Below are 11,873 nucleotides of genomic sequence, written 5' to 3'. Positions count from 1 at the left end.
CACGGTGCGCATTAGGCTTGCCCTCGACTCAAATTTTCAGTCATCCATCGCAAACGGGCCTTTCCGAGGTTAATCGTACCACTCCACCTTCAATACGGTGGACACTAGAGTGCAGTAGCACTCCATTAGTACCCACTCGACAAAGCATCTGATAAGACGATTCAAAAAAGAACTAATGCATTCACGTCAGGGCTAGTCAATCGAGGCATAAGGTGCAATTGCAATGAACTATAGACAGCAACCCACAGTGTATAACTCCGTTTGCTCGTCTGACGACCATGCTTGGAACTTGGGCTCTCGTGGTATATCGTAACAGGGGCGGAGCGTTCCATGCAAAAGGGCTTTCCGTGATTGCAGCACGACCGTCGGAATGCAAAAAAAGACTGGAATGCTCAAGACACATCCTACAGTGACCCATGTCGTTGATCGTAGTGCAGCTCGTAGCCATTCGTCCCCTTCCCCAATGGCTTGACAACCTCCCCCCATCCGCGCAATTATTAATGTGTATGATTCGTGGTATCTCGTGTGGGTGGTTTAGTTCTTTTGCGTGGCAACGACTGGTCCATGTTAGCAACACGAACAAGAGTACAAGCTGCTCGACAAACTCACCAGAAGGGACAATAATGACGATGAGCAGGATGATGATGCCAACAATCAGGCACATGCGCATCTTCATGTCCTTCCACCACATCTGCTTGCGCACGCGGTTGGCGCCCCTTCGGAAGCCTTGGGCGGATACGGCAAGGTTGTCCGTCTTGTCTTGTAGCGAGTCGAGGCGGGCTCCTCGCTCAGAGACCTTGTTGATGTTGTCCCGCATGATGCCAACGGTGCTGTCGATTTCCTAGTGCGAGTCAGTATATGAGGTCGCATGTCTTCGGCTGCTCAGAACTGCAACTTTGCGCAGCTACTGACGAGGCAGAGAGAGGTTGAGAAGCACTCTGGTCGTCTTCGCATCATCGAGGCAAGCTCTCCACCAGCCACCGCACCTCTAACGCGGCTGCCTGATGAAGATGCGAATGCGACAAACGACGTAGCGCTTCACTCTGACTTATAAAGAGTAACAACATACCGCTTGGAGCGCAGCTGTGCGGTGGTTGCCATTCTGGCCGCCCTGCTGTCCGCCAGCGCCGCCGCTGGGGATGTAGGGGTCATATGGGGGGTCCTGGCTCGACATAGTTGGAGATGAGATGTGCTGGATAATGCTCGTAGCGTGCGACTTGCGTAGGCTTCAAAGGGTGGTGGTGGTGATGGGCAGGTGTGGGTGGTGAGGGTGGTGTCTGGAGGATGGAGATGATGGTGTGGTTGCCCAGAGCAAGACCAAGAGTCCGCTCAGCCCGGATGGCGAACGAGCGTCGCAATGTGTCAGCTCCGTTTGAGCAGTGAGGCTGATGTTTGCGTGAAACCTGGCGCAACAACACGGAATATTAATCTGTGATTGGCATCAAGTCGCTGTGATTATTCTTCATCAAGCTCAATAGCAACGGTTGTGTATTAACGGCTGTGACGGCATTCTGTTCAACTTGATGCGACACTGCCGTAGCTGCTTTCGGCCCACAGCACGTGATCAACACCAGCCTCACGATTACGAATGTCTTTCCATGAAGCAGCAGGTGCTGCACGATCCGCCATCGGTCCGTCTGCACAGCGGCTCGAGTAGACAACAACACGCCTTCTACCACTTTCCTTGCCGTCGTCGTCGTCGTCGTTCAAAATGAACGTGGGACGCCTTTTTGCCTCAGCCTCGCTATTACGAGGCTAATCTTATTGTCTACCTTTCCGCAGCTGGCGTGGCAACACGACAATACGCCTGTTACGACATCAAGAGAGACGGTCCGGCTTTAAACAACATGTCCAGTGCACTAAAGGTAGCTTGCGCGCCTCCAGCAGAGCTTCGTCATCACCGTCATTGCCCGGCCGGACATCCGTATGCCTTGTTCTTCTTCTTGTTCGTTTTGCTCGCGCAACGAGCAGAGGTGGAGACCACGAGCAGAGGTGAAGAGCGTCTGCGTGGGCCGAGACACTTTATGCAACAGAAGAATCGTGCATTGTCGTCGATAGATTGTACCTGTCTCGCTAGCCTATCAATGACATCCCCCAGGTGTCAAGTAGGCCAGGCGCCGTTTGCACCTGGCAAGTGGGTCTGATCGCCGCCAAGACGCGTGTCCAATGTCTTGAATCTCGGGGTCTGCTACCCATTCGCCGCTCAGGAGTTCGCGCAACGCTTGCTCCACTGCCAGCTTCCTGTGTCTGTTTCCAGTTTCCAGTTTCCTTTCTCTTTCCAACACACTCGCTGAACCCGTTCTTAATCGCCATTCACCTCTAGTTTACCGCCGACCATTGTGCCCTGCGCCTACCCCTGAAACCCGTCACTCGTTCCATACTACGTCAATCAACCCGACACTCCCTACGGTACCCCCACGTTCGAGCCAAGACAATTCTCTTGCCTGAAAGCTTGATCACTCCAACACTACTCCCTTTCGCGACGCGCGCAGAGTGTATCCAAGCCTGGCGCTGGACCTTGGCTGCGACCGCCTAGAGCCGAGCCGACCTACTCTGTCTGCAACATGAAGTTCACCTCTGTCATCGGCGCTCTTGGCGCCTCGAATCTACTATTCACAAGCGTAGGCGCCGTTGAACTGGACATCAACTCGCCAGGTGGGACTTTCGAGTGCAAGACATAGGCGGAATACATGTATTGACATCTACAGACTCCATCAAGCAAGCCGCCAAGGCAATTTCTGCAAACCTGCGGTCGTACTATACCGGTGACAATGTAGGCGACACACCAGGCAACCTTCCAGACCCATACTACTGGTGGGAATGTGGCGCCATGTTTAATGCTCTCATTGACTATTGGTATTACACTGGAGATGATACGTACAACAAGATCAGTACACAGGCTCTAGAGGCTCAGATGGGACCAAACCAAGCTTTCATGCCTGACAATCAGACCAAGACGCTCGGAAACGATGACCAGGCTTTCTGGGGAATGGCCGCCATGGCCGCTGCAGAGAACAAGTTCCCCGATCTTCCCGACGGCAAGCCTTCTTGGCTGTCCCTTGCACAGGCCGTCTTCAACACCCAATACAAACGCTGGGACTTGACTACTTGCGGTGGAGGACTGAGATGGCAGATTTTCAGCTTCAACAACGGATACAACTACAAAAACACCATTTCCAACGGTTGCTTCTTCAACATCGCCTCGCGACTATACAAATACCTTGGTAACGACACATACGCCGACTGGGCTGAGAAGGCTTGGGACTGGGAGCTTGCCGTAGGACTCATGAGCCAGGACTACCACTACTACGACGGAACCGACGACACGCAGAATTGTTCCACCATTAATCACATCCAGTGGACATACAATGCTGGCATCCACATGGCCGGTGCTGCCGCCATGTGGAACGTGACACAAAACGACAAGTGGAAGACCAGAGTCCAGGGTATCATCGACGGAGTGAGCGTTTTCTTTGTAAACAAGGTCATGTCCGAAGTCGCCTGTGAAAACAACGGCAAGTGCGATGTGGACCAGCGCTCTTTCAAGGCTTACCTTGCACGTTCCATGGCATACACAGCTAGCGTTGCACCTTGGACCAGTGACCAAATCAATCCTTATCTTCAGACATCGGCTCAGGCTGCTGCTAAGCAGTGCACCGGAGGTGCTAACCAGACTTCGTGTGGGCTCAAGTGGACCACCAACGGTGTCAACGACGGCAGCTTTGGTGTTGGCGAACAGATGGCGGCTCTGGAGGTTGTACAATCGCTGCTGTATCCGTCAGTCAGCGGTCCTGCGACGGCGGAAAAGGGTGGTATCTCCAAGAGCAATCCTGACGCCGGTGACACTTCATCTGATACACCCATCAAGTTCGATACCGTCACCACTGGCGACAAGGCTGGTGCTAGTATCTTGACTATCTTGGTCCTGGTGTCTATTCTTGTTGGTGCCTGGTGGATGGTTTCATAAACTTTATACCCGTCTTCACTTATAAATTCTGTTGAGGGATTTGGCATTGTGCTCTGTCGATTTTCTGGTCGTTCTTGGTCAAGTTTCTTCAAGGCGTTTCCAGGTGTGCGCGCGTGTGTTAGATTATATAGCCCAATCCGAATAATTTACATTCAAGCTGAGCATGTGATTTCCAGCAGTGCTCTGTAGAGAAGCTTGGAAAGCAAACCCGAACCAGCCACGGTTCGGCTAATAGCACGCTAGGGGTCTGTGCGTACGAAAGCTGCGCTCGACTCCTCTTTCCTTCTTCGCCGCGACAGAGATCTCTCACCACTCGACGCACACACAACAACCGCGCATTCAACCCAACGACGGCTTGCTCGCCTTGTTGTCGCCCATCGAAACTCCTGTCCTAATTCATACTTGACACTAGCTAACCGGTCTTGCGCACCTGCGATGGCCGCCCCTCCTGATCTCAACGCCATTCTGGCAGCGCTTGGTATGTCGTGCAGACTTTTACCAGCATGACAAGCACTGTACTGACTTCTCTCCTAGCTGCCGGACGCCCGTCGACTACCCCCTCTCAGACGCCCCAGCAGCCTCCACAGGCGCAACATCCCCCTCCCCAAGGACTCCCGCCAGGCTTCCCCGGCGCAATGCCTACTGCCACTCCGCCCGCTATGCCCGGATACAACTTCCCCCCACCTACCCACACTGGCAGTCTTGATCTTAGCGCTATCAAGCCCGTGAGCTCTGGCTCAGTCAGCATCCAGGATGCGCTGGCAAAGGCACGCGGCTTTGCGGCCCAAAAGGGCCTTGCACACGAACAAGCGCGTCCAGGTATTGCTGAGCCTTGGTCTGGTTATGGTGTCCCAGCGCAAACTTACACAGCTCCAGCTTATCAAGAAGACCCGCGATTAAGCGGACGCCAGCCCTACCGACGTTCGCGGTCGCGTTCGCGATCTCCCGCGCGCCGCGAACCCGTGCGTGAAAGCTACAATCCATACCGCGATGAGCGCCGTGATGAACGTCGGGGTGCCTATGGACGTGAACGTGATCGCTCTCCTCCTAGGCGTGACACCTTCTCTCCTTCGCAGCAGTACGGGCAAGCGCGTTCGCCCCCTGCTAATGACAACTCTGAGGTGATTCTCATTGACTCTTCTTTGGTTGGCCTGGTCATAGGGCGTCAAGGTGAGAGTCTCCGCCGCATTGAACAAGAATCACAGACGCGCATTCAATTTATCAACGGCCCCGAGTCTGGACCTCAGCGCGAATGTCGTATCACCGGTAGCCCGGGTGCTCGTATCAGTGCTAAACGCGAGATCAACCGTATCATCGAAGAGAATGGCGGCAATCCCGCTCGTGAGACTGGCCGCAATGCACGAGCTGCGGCTACCAAGATGGTTGGTCAGCAACAGCCCGCCCTTAGAGAGGGTGAACAATCTTCGCAAATCATGGTGCCTGATCGTACTGTTGGTCTCATCATCGGTCGTGGTGGTGAGACTATCCGTGATCTACAAGAGCGCAGTGGCTGCCACGTCAACATTGTTGGTGAAAACAAGAGCGTGAATGGTCTGCGACCTGTGAACCTCATCGGAAGTCCTACTGCTGCTGCCCATGCCAAGGAACTCATCATGGAGATTGTCGACAGTGACACTAAGCAAATGGAAGGCGGCGGCGCCGCACAATCAGCGCCACAACAACAATTCAACAATAGGCGTGACAATTTCGATCCGTACGGTGGAGGTGCTGCTGGCGGTGCCGGAGCCGGCAAAATCAACGACAGTATTCAGGTTCCCTCTGATGCTGTTGGCATGATTATTGGCAAAGGTAACAACACTACTTCGGACATGCTGAGGTTGACATATTAACAATCCATAGGCGGTGAAACCATCAAATCAATGCAGTCTGATACTGGTTGCAAGATTAACGTGTCTCAAGCTTCCGGCGCTGACATTGAGCGCGAGATTGGCCTTGTCGGAACCCGTCAAGCCATTGAGGATGCTAAGCGAGCTATCTGGGAGAAGGTGGATCAAGTGGTAAGTTTGTTCGCTGTAGGCGATGATTGCAGGTTACTAATACGAGACAGCGAGAGAAGAACAATTCACGACGACGTGACAATGGAAACAACGACAACGGATACTCACATCAGCAGACACCTTCATATGGACAAACCGCCGCACCCGCACAGCAGCCTCAGGCGGCTGCACCTGCTGCTGCAGGTGCTGCTGGCGCTGCTGACCCATACGCTGTCTATGGCGGCTACCAGAACTACCTTGCAATGTGGTATGCGTCCATCGCACAGCAACAACAGGGTGGTCAAGGAGCTCAAGGACCTCCAGGCGCATAAGCGCCACATAGTTGCCGTGACCGATGCACATCTTGCTGAACTTCGCCGAATGCTGCCTGTTTGCATGACCGATGCTTGGAATTTTGCTGCGCCTGGCATGATGCTCCGATGACCTGGACTATCTTCGATCTATTCTTGACTTGCGCGTAGCCGGACTCGCCTTGTTGCATGATATTTATGCACTGAGTGCTCATCCGTTGAGCTTCTTCTTCTTCTTGCGCCTGGGCTTACTGCGGCATAGCCTATGGCCGTTTCTACGGTCCGATATCGTCGTCGCTGCCACTGCGTTCGTGAGGTGATCATTACTTCATCTATGCTCTTTTATGGATGACTCCTGCAAGCCCTCAAGTCTGCACACAAGTCGATGGCTGTGCTTACTTTACGCCTGCTACGTCTTGATCGACAGTACATCATCTGCTCTCTTAGAGCTATCAGGCAAAGTTCGCCGTCTATGTCTGCACGTCTGTCATGATGCTGCAATTGGTGCAGACTTCGTTGTGGACAGTACGCAGACTTCCATCACCAAAAGCGTTCATTGTCTTCATGCATATATACTCGCGTACGCAAGCCTAGGCTCGATTGCCACTTACAAAGTGTGGAGGAGGGCCTACGTCTGCTTTCGTTGGACATTGACATTGGCCTTGAATAGTCACGTTTATGAACGTTGGACTCGTTCAATCATCATTTGTATAGTAGTTCTCGAAAAACATAGTTGCTGTACGCAGCGGCTTCCAAGAAAATTAATTACATCACTTTTGTTCCCCCACTGTGACGCTTCAGATGACAAGCACAGCGGCAATCTTAACTGACATAACACAGCCTAGCGAATTGTTCGGCACACTCCTTCTTTTTCAGAGCAGCGGACCTCGCCATACCAGACGGAGCAAACTGACGGCTCACGTGCCTATCGCGTCGCTGCGGGGTGGGGCTATGGAGGGGCAGGAACGCGACTACGGCCATCGGCGAGCTCCTGCACGCGGAGCATCTGCACCTAGACCGCGTGCGAAGATAAGACACAAACAAGTCGACGCTGATTCGTCCAGGTATTCTAACGATCAACTAACTCATGTAATAGATGTGCTCCATGCCGCGGTACACACACTTGTTCATATCTAGCTTGCTTATTCCCCACAAGCACGTCGGACGGACAGGACCCTGAACAGCTAGACAGACGGGCAAGCCTGTGATACCAAGCAACCTTTGTGACATTTGTTTCCTTTCTCTCTCGTTCTCTCTCTCTCTCGCTATTCTCTTGCTCTGTTATCCATCTCTTCTGGCGTGTCGACACTTCTGGGTCTTGTTTTTCTTTTTTTCCCCAAGAGACTATACAGCAAGGAGTGGCAAAAATGGCGCCGGGTCTCATTTCCCCCCAACCGGCTGTGTCAAACGATGCGACCAGGTCGCTGAACCAGGTCACGGCGGATTACGATGATACCCTCAGATTCTATCTGAATGGCACCAAGGTGGTGTTGGACACCGCGGATCCTGAGGTTACGCTGCTGGAATACCTGAGGGGAATTGGTTTGACGGGAACCAAGTTGGGATGTGCGGAAGGAGGGTGTGGTGCTTGTACTGTGGTATGTTTGACACAGAATTCCGAAACAGCAAAACGATCAGTTTTGGAGACTGACAAACTTGTTAGGTTGTATCGCAGCTCAATCCTACAACGAACAAGATATACCACGCCTCAGTAAATGCATGCCTTGCACCACTCGTCAGCGTAGACGGCAAACACGTTATAACTGTGGAGGGAATTGGGAACGTAAAGCGACCACATCCAGCACAAGAGAGGATAGCAGAGGGCAATGGCAGTCAGTGCGGGTTCTGCACACCAGGCATCGTCATGTCTCTATATGCTCTCCTTCGCAACAACGTTGGACCGAGCGAACTCGAGGTTGAGGAGGCGTTCGATGGCAACCTCTGTCGGTGTACTGGATATAGGCCGATATTGGACGCGGCACAGAGCTTCAGTGTGAAGTCGGGCTGCGCAAAAGCAAAGGCCAACGGTGGAGGGGGATGCTGTATGGACAAGGACGGTGCGAACGGCGGAGGCTGCGGCGGCGGTAAGAGCCTTGACGAGGATCAACCAATCAAGCGATTCACACCACCTGGGTTCATCGAGTACAAGCCAGACACAGAGTTGATATTCCCTCCACAGCTACGGAAACACGAGTTCAAGCCGTTAGCATTCGGCAACAAGAAGAAGAGGTGGTACAGGCCGACGACATTGCAGCAATTACTGGAGATCAAGGATGCATATCCGTCAGCGAAGCTCATTGGTGGCTCGACCGAGACACAAATTGAGATCAAGTTCAAAGGCATGAACTACAATGCCTCAGTGTTCGTTGGCGATATTGCGGAACTACGGCAATTCAAGCTCCATGATGATCATCTAGAGATTGGCGGAAACGTCGTTCTCACTGATTTGGAGGAGATATGCAAAGACGCTCTTGAGCATTATGGACCGATACGAGGCCAGCCATTTGCAACTATCCTCAAGCAAATACGATATTTCGCGGGGCGCCAGATTAGGAATGTGGGTACACCAGCTGGTAACCTCGCAACAGCAAGCCCTATCTCGGATCTGAATCCTGTGTTTGTTGCTACCAACGCGACGCTCATAGCGAAGAGCCTCAAGGAGACGACTGAGATCCCCATGTCGACGTTCTTCAAGGGATACAGGCAGACTGCTCTGCCTCCAGATGCCATCATCGCCGGTTTGAAGATCCCCGTTGCGAAAGAAAAGGGCGAATACATTCGTGCGTACAAGCAGGCAAAGAGGAAAGACGACGACATTGCAATTGTGAATGCTGCTTTAAGGATATCACTGGACAATGAGCATACAGTCGAGAGTGTGGATCTCGTGTACGGCGGCATGGCACCCATTACGATCCATGCGAAGAAAGCAGGGGAGTTTCTTCAAGGCAAGAAGTTCTCCGAGCTGTCGACGCTCGAGGGCGTCATGGACAAGCTTGAAGAAGATTTTGATCTGCGCTTTGGTGTCCCGGGTGGTATGGCGACATACAGGAAGTCACTCGCGCTCGGCTTCTTTTACAAGTTCTACCATGAGATTCTGGCCGAGCTGCACGCTGAGGAAGTCGAGGTCGACGCCCAGGCAATTGGCGAGATTGAAAGAGATATCAGCAAGGGCAAGAAGGATGACAAGGCTGCTGAGGCTTATATCCAGAATGAGGTCGGACAGTCGAAGAACCACGTCGCGGCTATGAAACAGTGTACTGGAGAAGCGCAGTATACGGACGATATACCACTACAGCGGAACGAACTATATGGTTGCTTGGTACTCTCGACAAAAGCGCATGCCAAGTTGCTCTCGGTCGATGCTGAACCAGCACTGGACCTACCTGGCGTTGTTGCGTACGTCGATCATAACGATCTGGCATCTCCGGAAGCCAACTGGTGGGGCGCGCCGTCTTGTGATGAGACATTCTTCGCTCTCGACGAGGTCTTTACTGCTGGCCAGCCGATCGGTATGGTTCTGGCTGATACAGCGAAACATGCAGAGCAAGCTGCGCGAGCTGTCAAAATTGAGTACGAAGACCTTCCGGCTATATTCACGATCGAAGAAGCCATTGAGAAGGAAAGCTACTTCAACCACTTCCGCTATATCCAGAAAGGAGACACGGAAAAGGCGTTCGCCGAGGCTGATCACGTCTTCACTGGTGTTGCGCGCATGGGCGGCCAAGAGCACTTCTACTTGGAGACTCAGGCATGTCTAGCAGTGCCAAAGCCTGAGGATGGCGAGATGGAAATTTTCAGCAGTACACAGAACCCAGCAGAGACGCAAGCATACGTATCCAAGGTCGTCGGTGTCGCTGCCAACAAGATTGTCACCCGTGTCAAGCGCATGGGCGGTGGCTTTGGTGGTAAGGAAACACGTTCAGTCCAGCTCGCTGGTATTGTGGCGTGTGCAGCGAACAAGGTTCGTCGGCCTGTGCGCTGCATGCTGAATCGAGACGAAGACATCATGACATCTGGACAACGACATCCCTTCCTCGCTCGCTGGAAGGTCGCTGTAAACAAAGACGGTAAGCTTCAAGCCCTTGATGCAGATGTCTTTTGCAACGGCGGTTGGAGCCAGGATCTTTCTGGTGCAGTCGTCGAGCGGTCTCTGTCCCACATTGACAACTGCTACTCAATACCCAACATCCACGTCCGCGGGCGTGTTGCGAAAACAAACACAGTCTCCAATACCGCATTCCGAGGCTTCGGTGGACCACAGGGTATGTTCATTGCCGAGACGTACATGGAAGAGATTGCGGACCATCTCAACATACCCGTGGAGAAGCTACGAGAGATCAATATGTACTCTCCCGAAACCAACATGACAACTCATTTCAACCAGGAGATCAAGGACTGGTACGTTCCCCTCATGTACAAACAGGTCCAAGAGGAATCAGCATACGTACAACGACGCAAGGATATCGAGGAATGGAACAAAACGCACAAGTGGAACAAACGTGGTCTCGCCATTATCCCCACAAAATTCGGCATCTCTTTCACCGCACTCTTCCTGAACCAAGCCGGTGCGCTTGTCCACATCTACCACGACGGCAGTATCCTCGTTGCCCACGGCGGAACAGAAATGGGCCAGGGCCTCCACACAAAGATGACGCAAATCGCCGCCGAGACCCTCGGCGTCCCCCTCTCCGACGTCTTCATCAGCGAAACAGCGACCAATACCGTGGCAAACAGCTCCTCAACCGCCGCCTCGGCCTCGTCCGATCTCAACGGCTACGCCATTCACAACGCGTGTTTGGAACTAAACGAGCGCCTTGCTCCTTTCAAGGAGAAGTTGGGCAAAGATGCTACGATGAAGGATCTGGCTCATGCTGCGTACTTTGCTCGTGTCAATTTGTCTGCGCAAGGATTCTACAAGACACCTGATATCGGATACGTCTGGGGCGAAAACACGGGCCAGATGTTCTTCTACTTTACGCAAGGTGTTGCGGCTGCCGAGGTGGAGATTGATACGCTAACTGGTGACTGGACGACACGGCGTGCGGATATCAAAATGGATGTGGGGAGGAGTATTAATCCTGCTATTGACTATGGTCAGATTGAGGGAGCGTTTGTGCAGGGTCAGGGACTGTTTACTACGGAGGAGTCGCTGTGGTTGAGGGGCACGGGTGGGGTTGCTACGAAGGGGCCGGGTAACTATAAGATTCCTGGTTTCAGGGATATTCCGCAGGAGTTTAATGTGAGCTTGTTGAAGGATGTGAATTGGGAGAATCTGAGGACTATTCAGAGGAGTAGGGGTGTTGGTAAGTTTTTTCTTCTTTTCATTATTCCTTTTTCTTCTTTCTTCTGCAATTGGCTAACTGATGTTATAGGCGAGCCACCACTCTTCATGGGAAGCGCTGTGTTCTTCGCTATTCGCGATGCGTTGAAAGCGGCGCGCGCACAATTTGGCGAAACATCGATTTTGCATCTTACTAGTCCGGCGACAGTCGAGCGCATCAGGGTCAGCTGTGCGGATCCGATTCTTAAGAGGGCGTGGGTGGAGCCCAAGGAAGGGGAGAAGAGTTTCTTTATCAGTATATAGTGAGGGCGTTTGAT

At 52.7% G+C, this 11,873-nt stretch overlaps 4 protein-coding genes across 4 annotated transcripts; 3 read left to right on the top strand and 1 right to left on the bottom strand.

Annotated features, from left to right (window-relative positions):
* Window positions 1–255: 255 nt before the first annotated feature.
* CC77DRAFT_1024882 (synaptobrevin) lies at window positions 256–1,260 on the bottom strand. Its single transcript, XM_018525958.1, has 3 exons — window positions 1,070–1,260; window positions 610–841; window positions 256–557 (listed from the first exon to the last, which is right to left on the bottom strand). The coding sequence occupies exons 1-3, from the start codon at window positions 1,172–1,174 to the stop codon at window positions 535–537; spliced, it is 360 nt and encodes a 119-aa protein (XP_018380936.1). The 5' UTR covers window positions 1,175–1,260; the 3' UTR covers window positions 256–534.
* Window positions 1,261–2,564: 1,304 nt separating this feature from the next.
* CC77DRAFT_1034873 (mannan endo-1,6-alpha-mannosidase DCW1 precursor) lies at window positions 2,565–3,967 on the top strand (the record flags this gene model as incomplete). The annotated part of the gene is made up of 2 exons (XM_018526902.1): window positions 2,565–2,655; window positions 2,709–3,967. 2 exons carry the CDS (start codon window positions 2,565–2,567, stop codon window positions 3,965–3,967), a joined length of 1,350 nt encoding a protein of 449 aa, XP_018380935.1.
* Window positions 3,968–4,402: 435 nt separating this feature from the next.
* On the top strand, window positions 4,403–6,473 carry CC77DRAFT_1079622 (hypothetical protein; the record flags this gene model as incomplete). Its single annotated transcript, XM_018529303.1, has 4 exons — window positions 4,403–4,445; window positions 4,502–5,776; window positions 5,828–5,985; window positions 6,036–6,473. The coding sequence occupies 4 exons, from the start codon at window positions 4,403–4,405 to the stop codon at window positions 6,294–6,296; spliced, it is 1,737 nt and encodes a 578-aa protein (XP_018380934.1). The 3' UTR covers window positions 6,297–6,473.
* A 1,169-nt stretch (window positions 6,474–7,642) lies between these two features.
* CC77DRAFT_946656 (xanthine dehydrogenase/oxidase) lies at window positions 7,643–11,859 on the top strand (the record flags this gene model as incomplete). Its single annotated transcript, XM_018535095.1, has 3 exons — window positions 7,643–7,873; window positions 7,939–11,578; window positions 11,648–11,859. The coding sequence occupies 3 exons, from the start codon at window positions 7,643–7,645 to the stop codon at window positions 11,857–11,859; spliced, it is 4,083 nt and encodes a 1,360-aa protein (XP_018380933.1).
* Window positions 11,860–11,873: the final 14 nt, after the last annotated feature.

This window comes from Alternaria alternata, assembly GCF_001642055.1.
Source record: "Alternaria alternata strain SRC1lrK2f unplaced genomic scaffold CC77scaffold_25, whole genome shotgun sequence".
NCBI lineage: Eukaryota > Fungi > Ascomycota > Dothideomycetes > Pleosporales > Pleosporaceae > Alternaria > Alternaria alternata.
The sequence above is the reverse complement of the archived record's forward strand: the minus strand, read 5'-3'. Positions and strand labels throughout refer to the sequence as shown.

What these genes read in the sequence shown, in the direction of transcription:
- CC77DRAFT_1024882 (XM_018525958.1), bottom strand. Translation starts at nt 1,174, where the DNA reads ATGTCGAGCCAGGACCCCCCATATGACCCCTACATCCCCAGCGGCGGC. An exon ending in GCACAGCTGCGCTCCAAGCG is followed by an intron (nt 842 to 1,069) that starts GTATGTTGTTAC and finishes GACTCGCACTAG; the next exon opens with GAAATCGACAGCACCGTTGG. An exon ending in CGTCATTATTGTCCCTTCTG is followed by an intron (nt 558 to 609) that starts GTGAGTTTGTCG and finishes AACATGGACCAG; the next exon opens with TCGTTGCCACGCAAAAGAAC.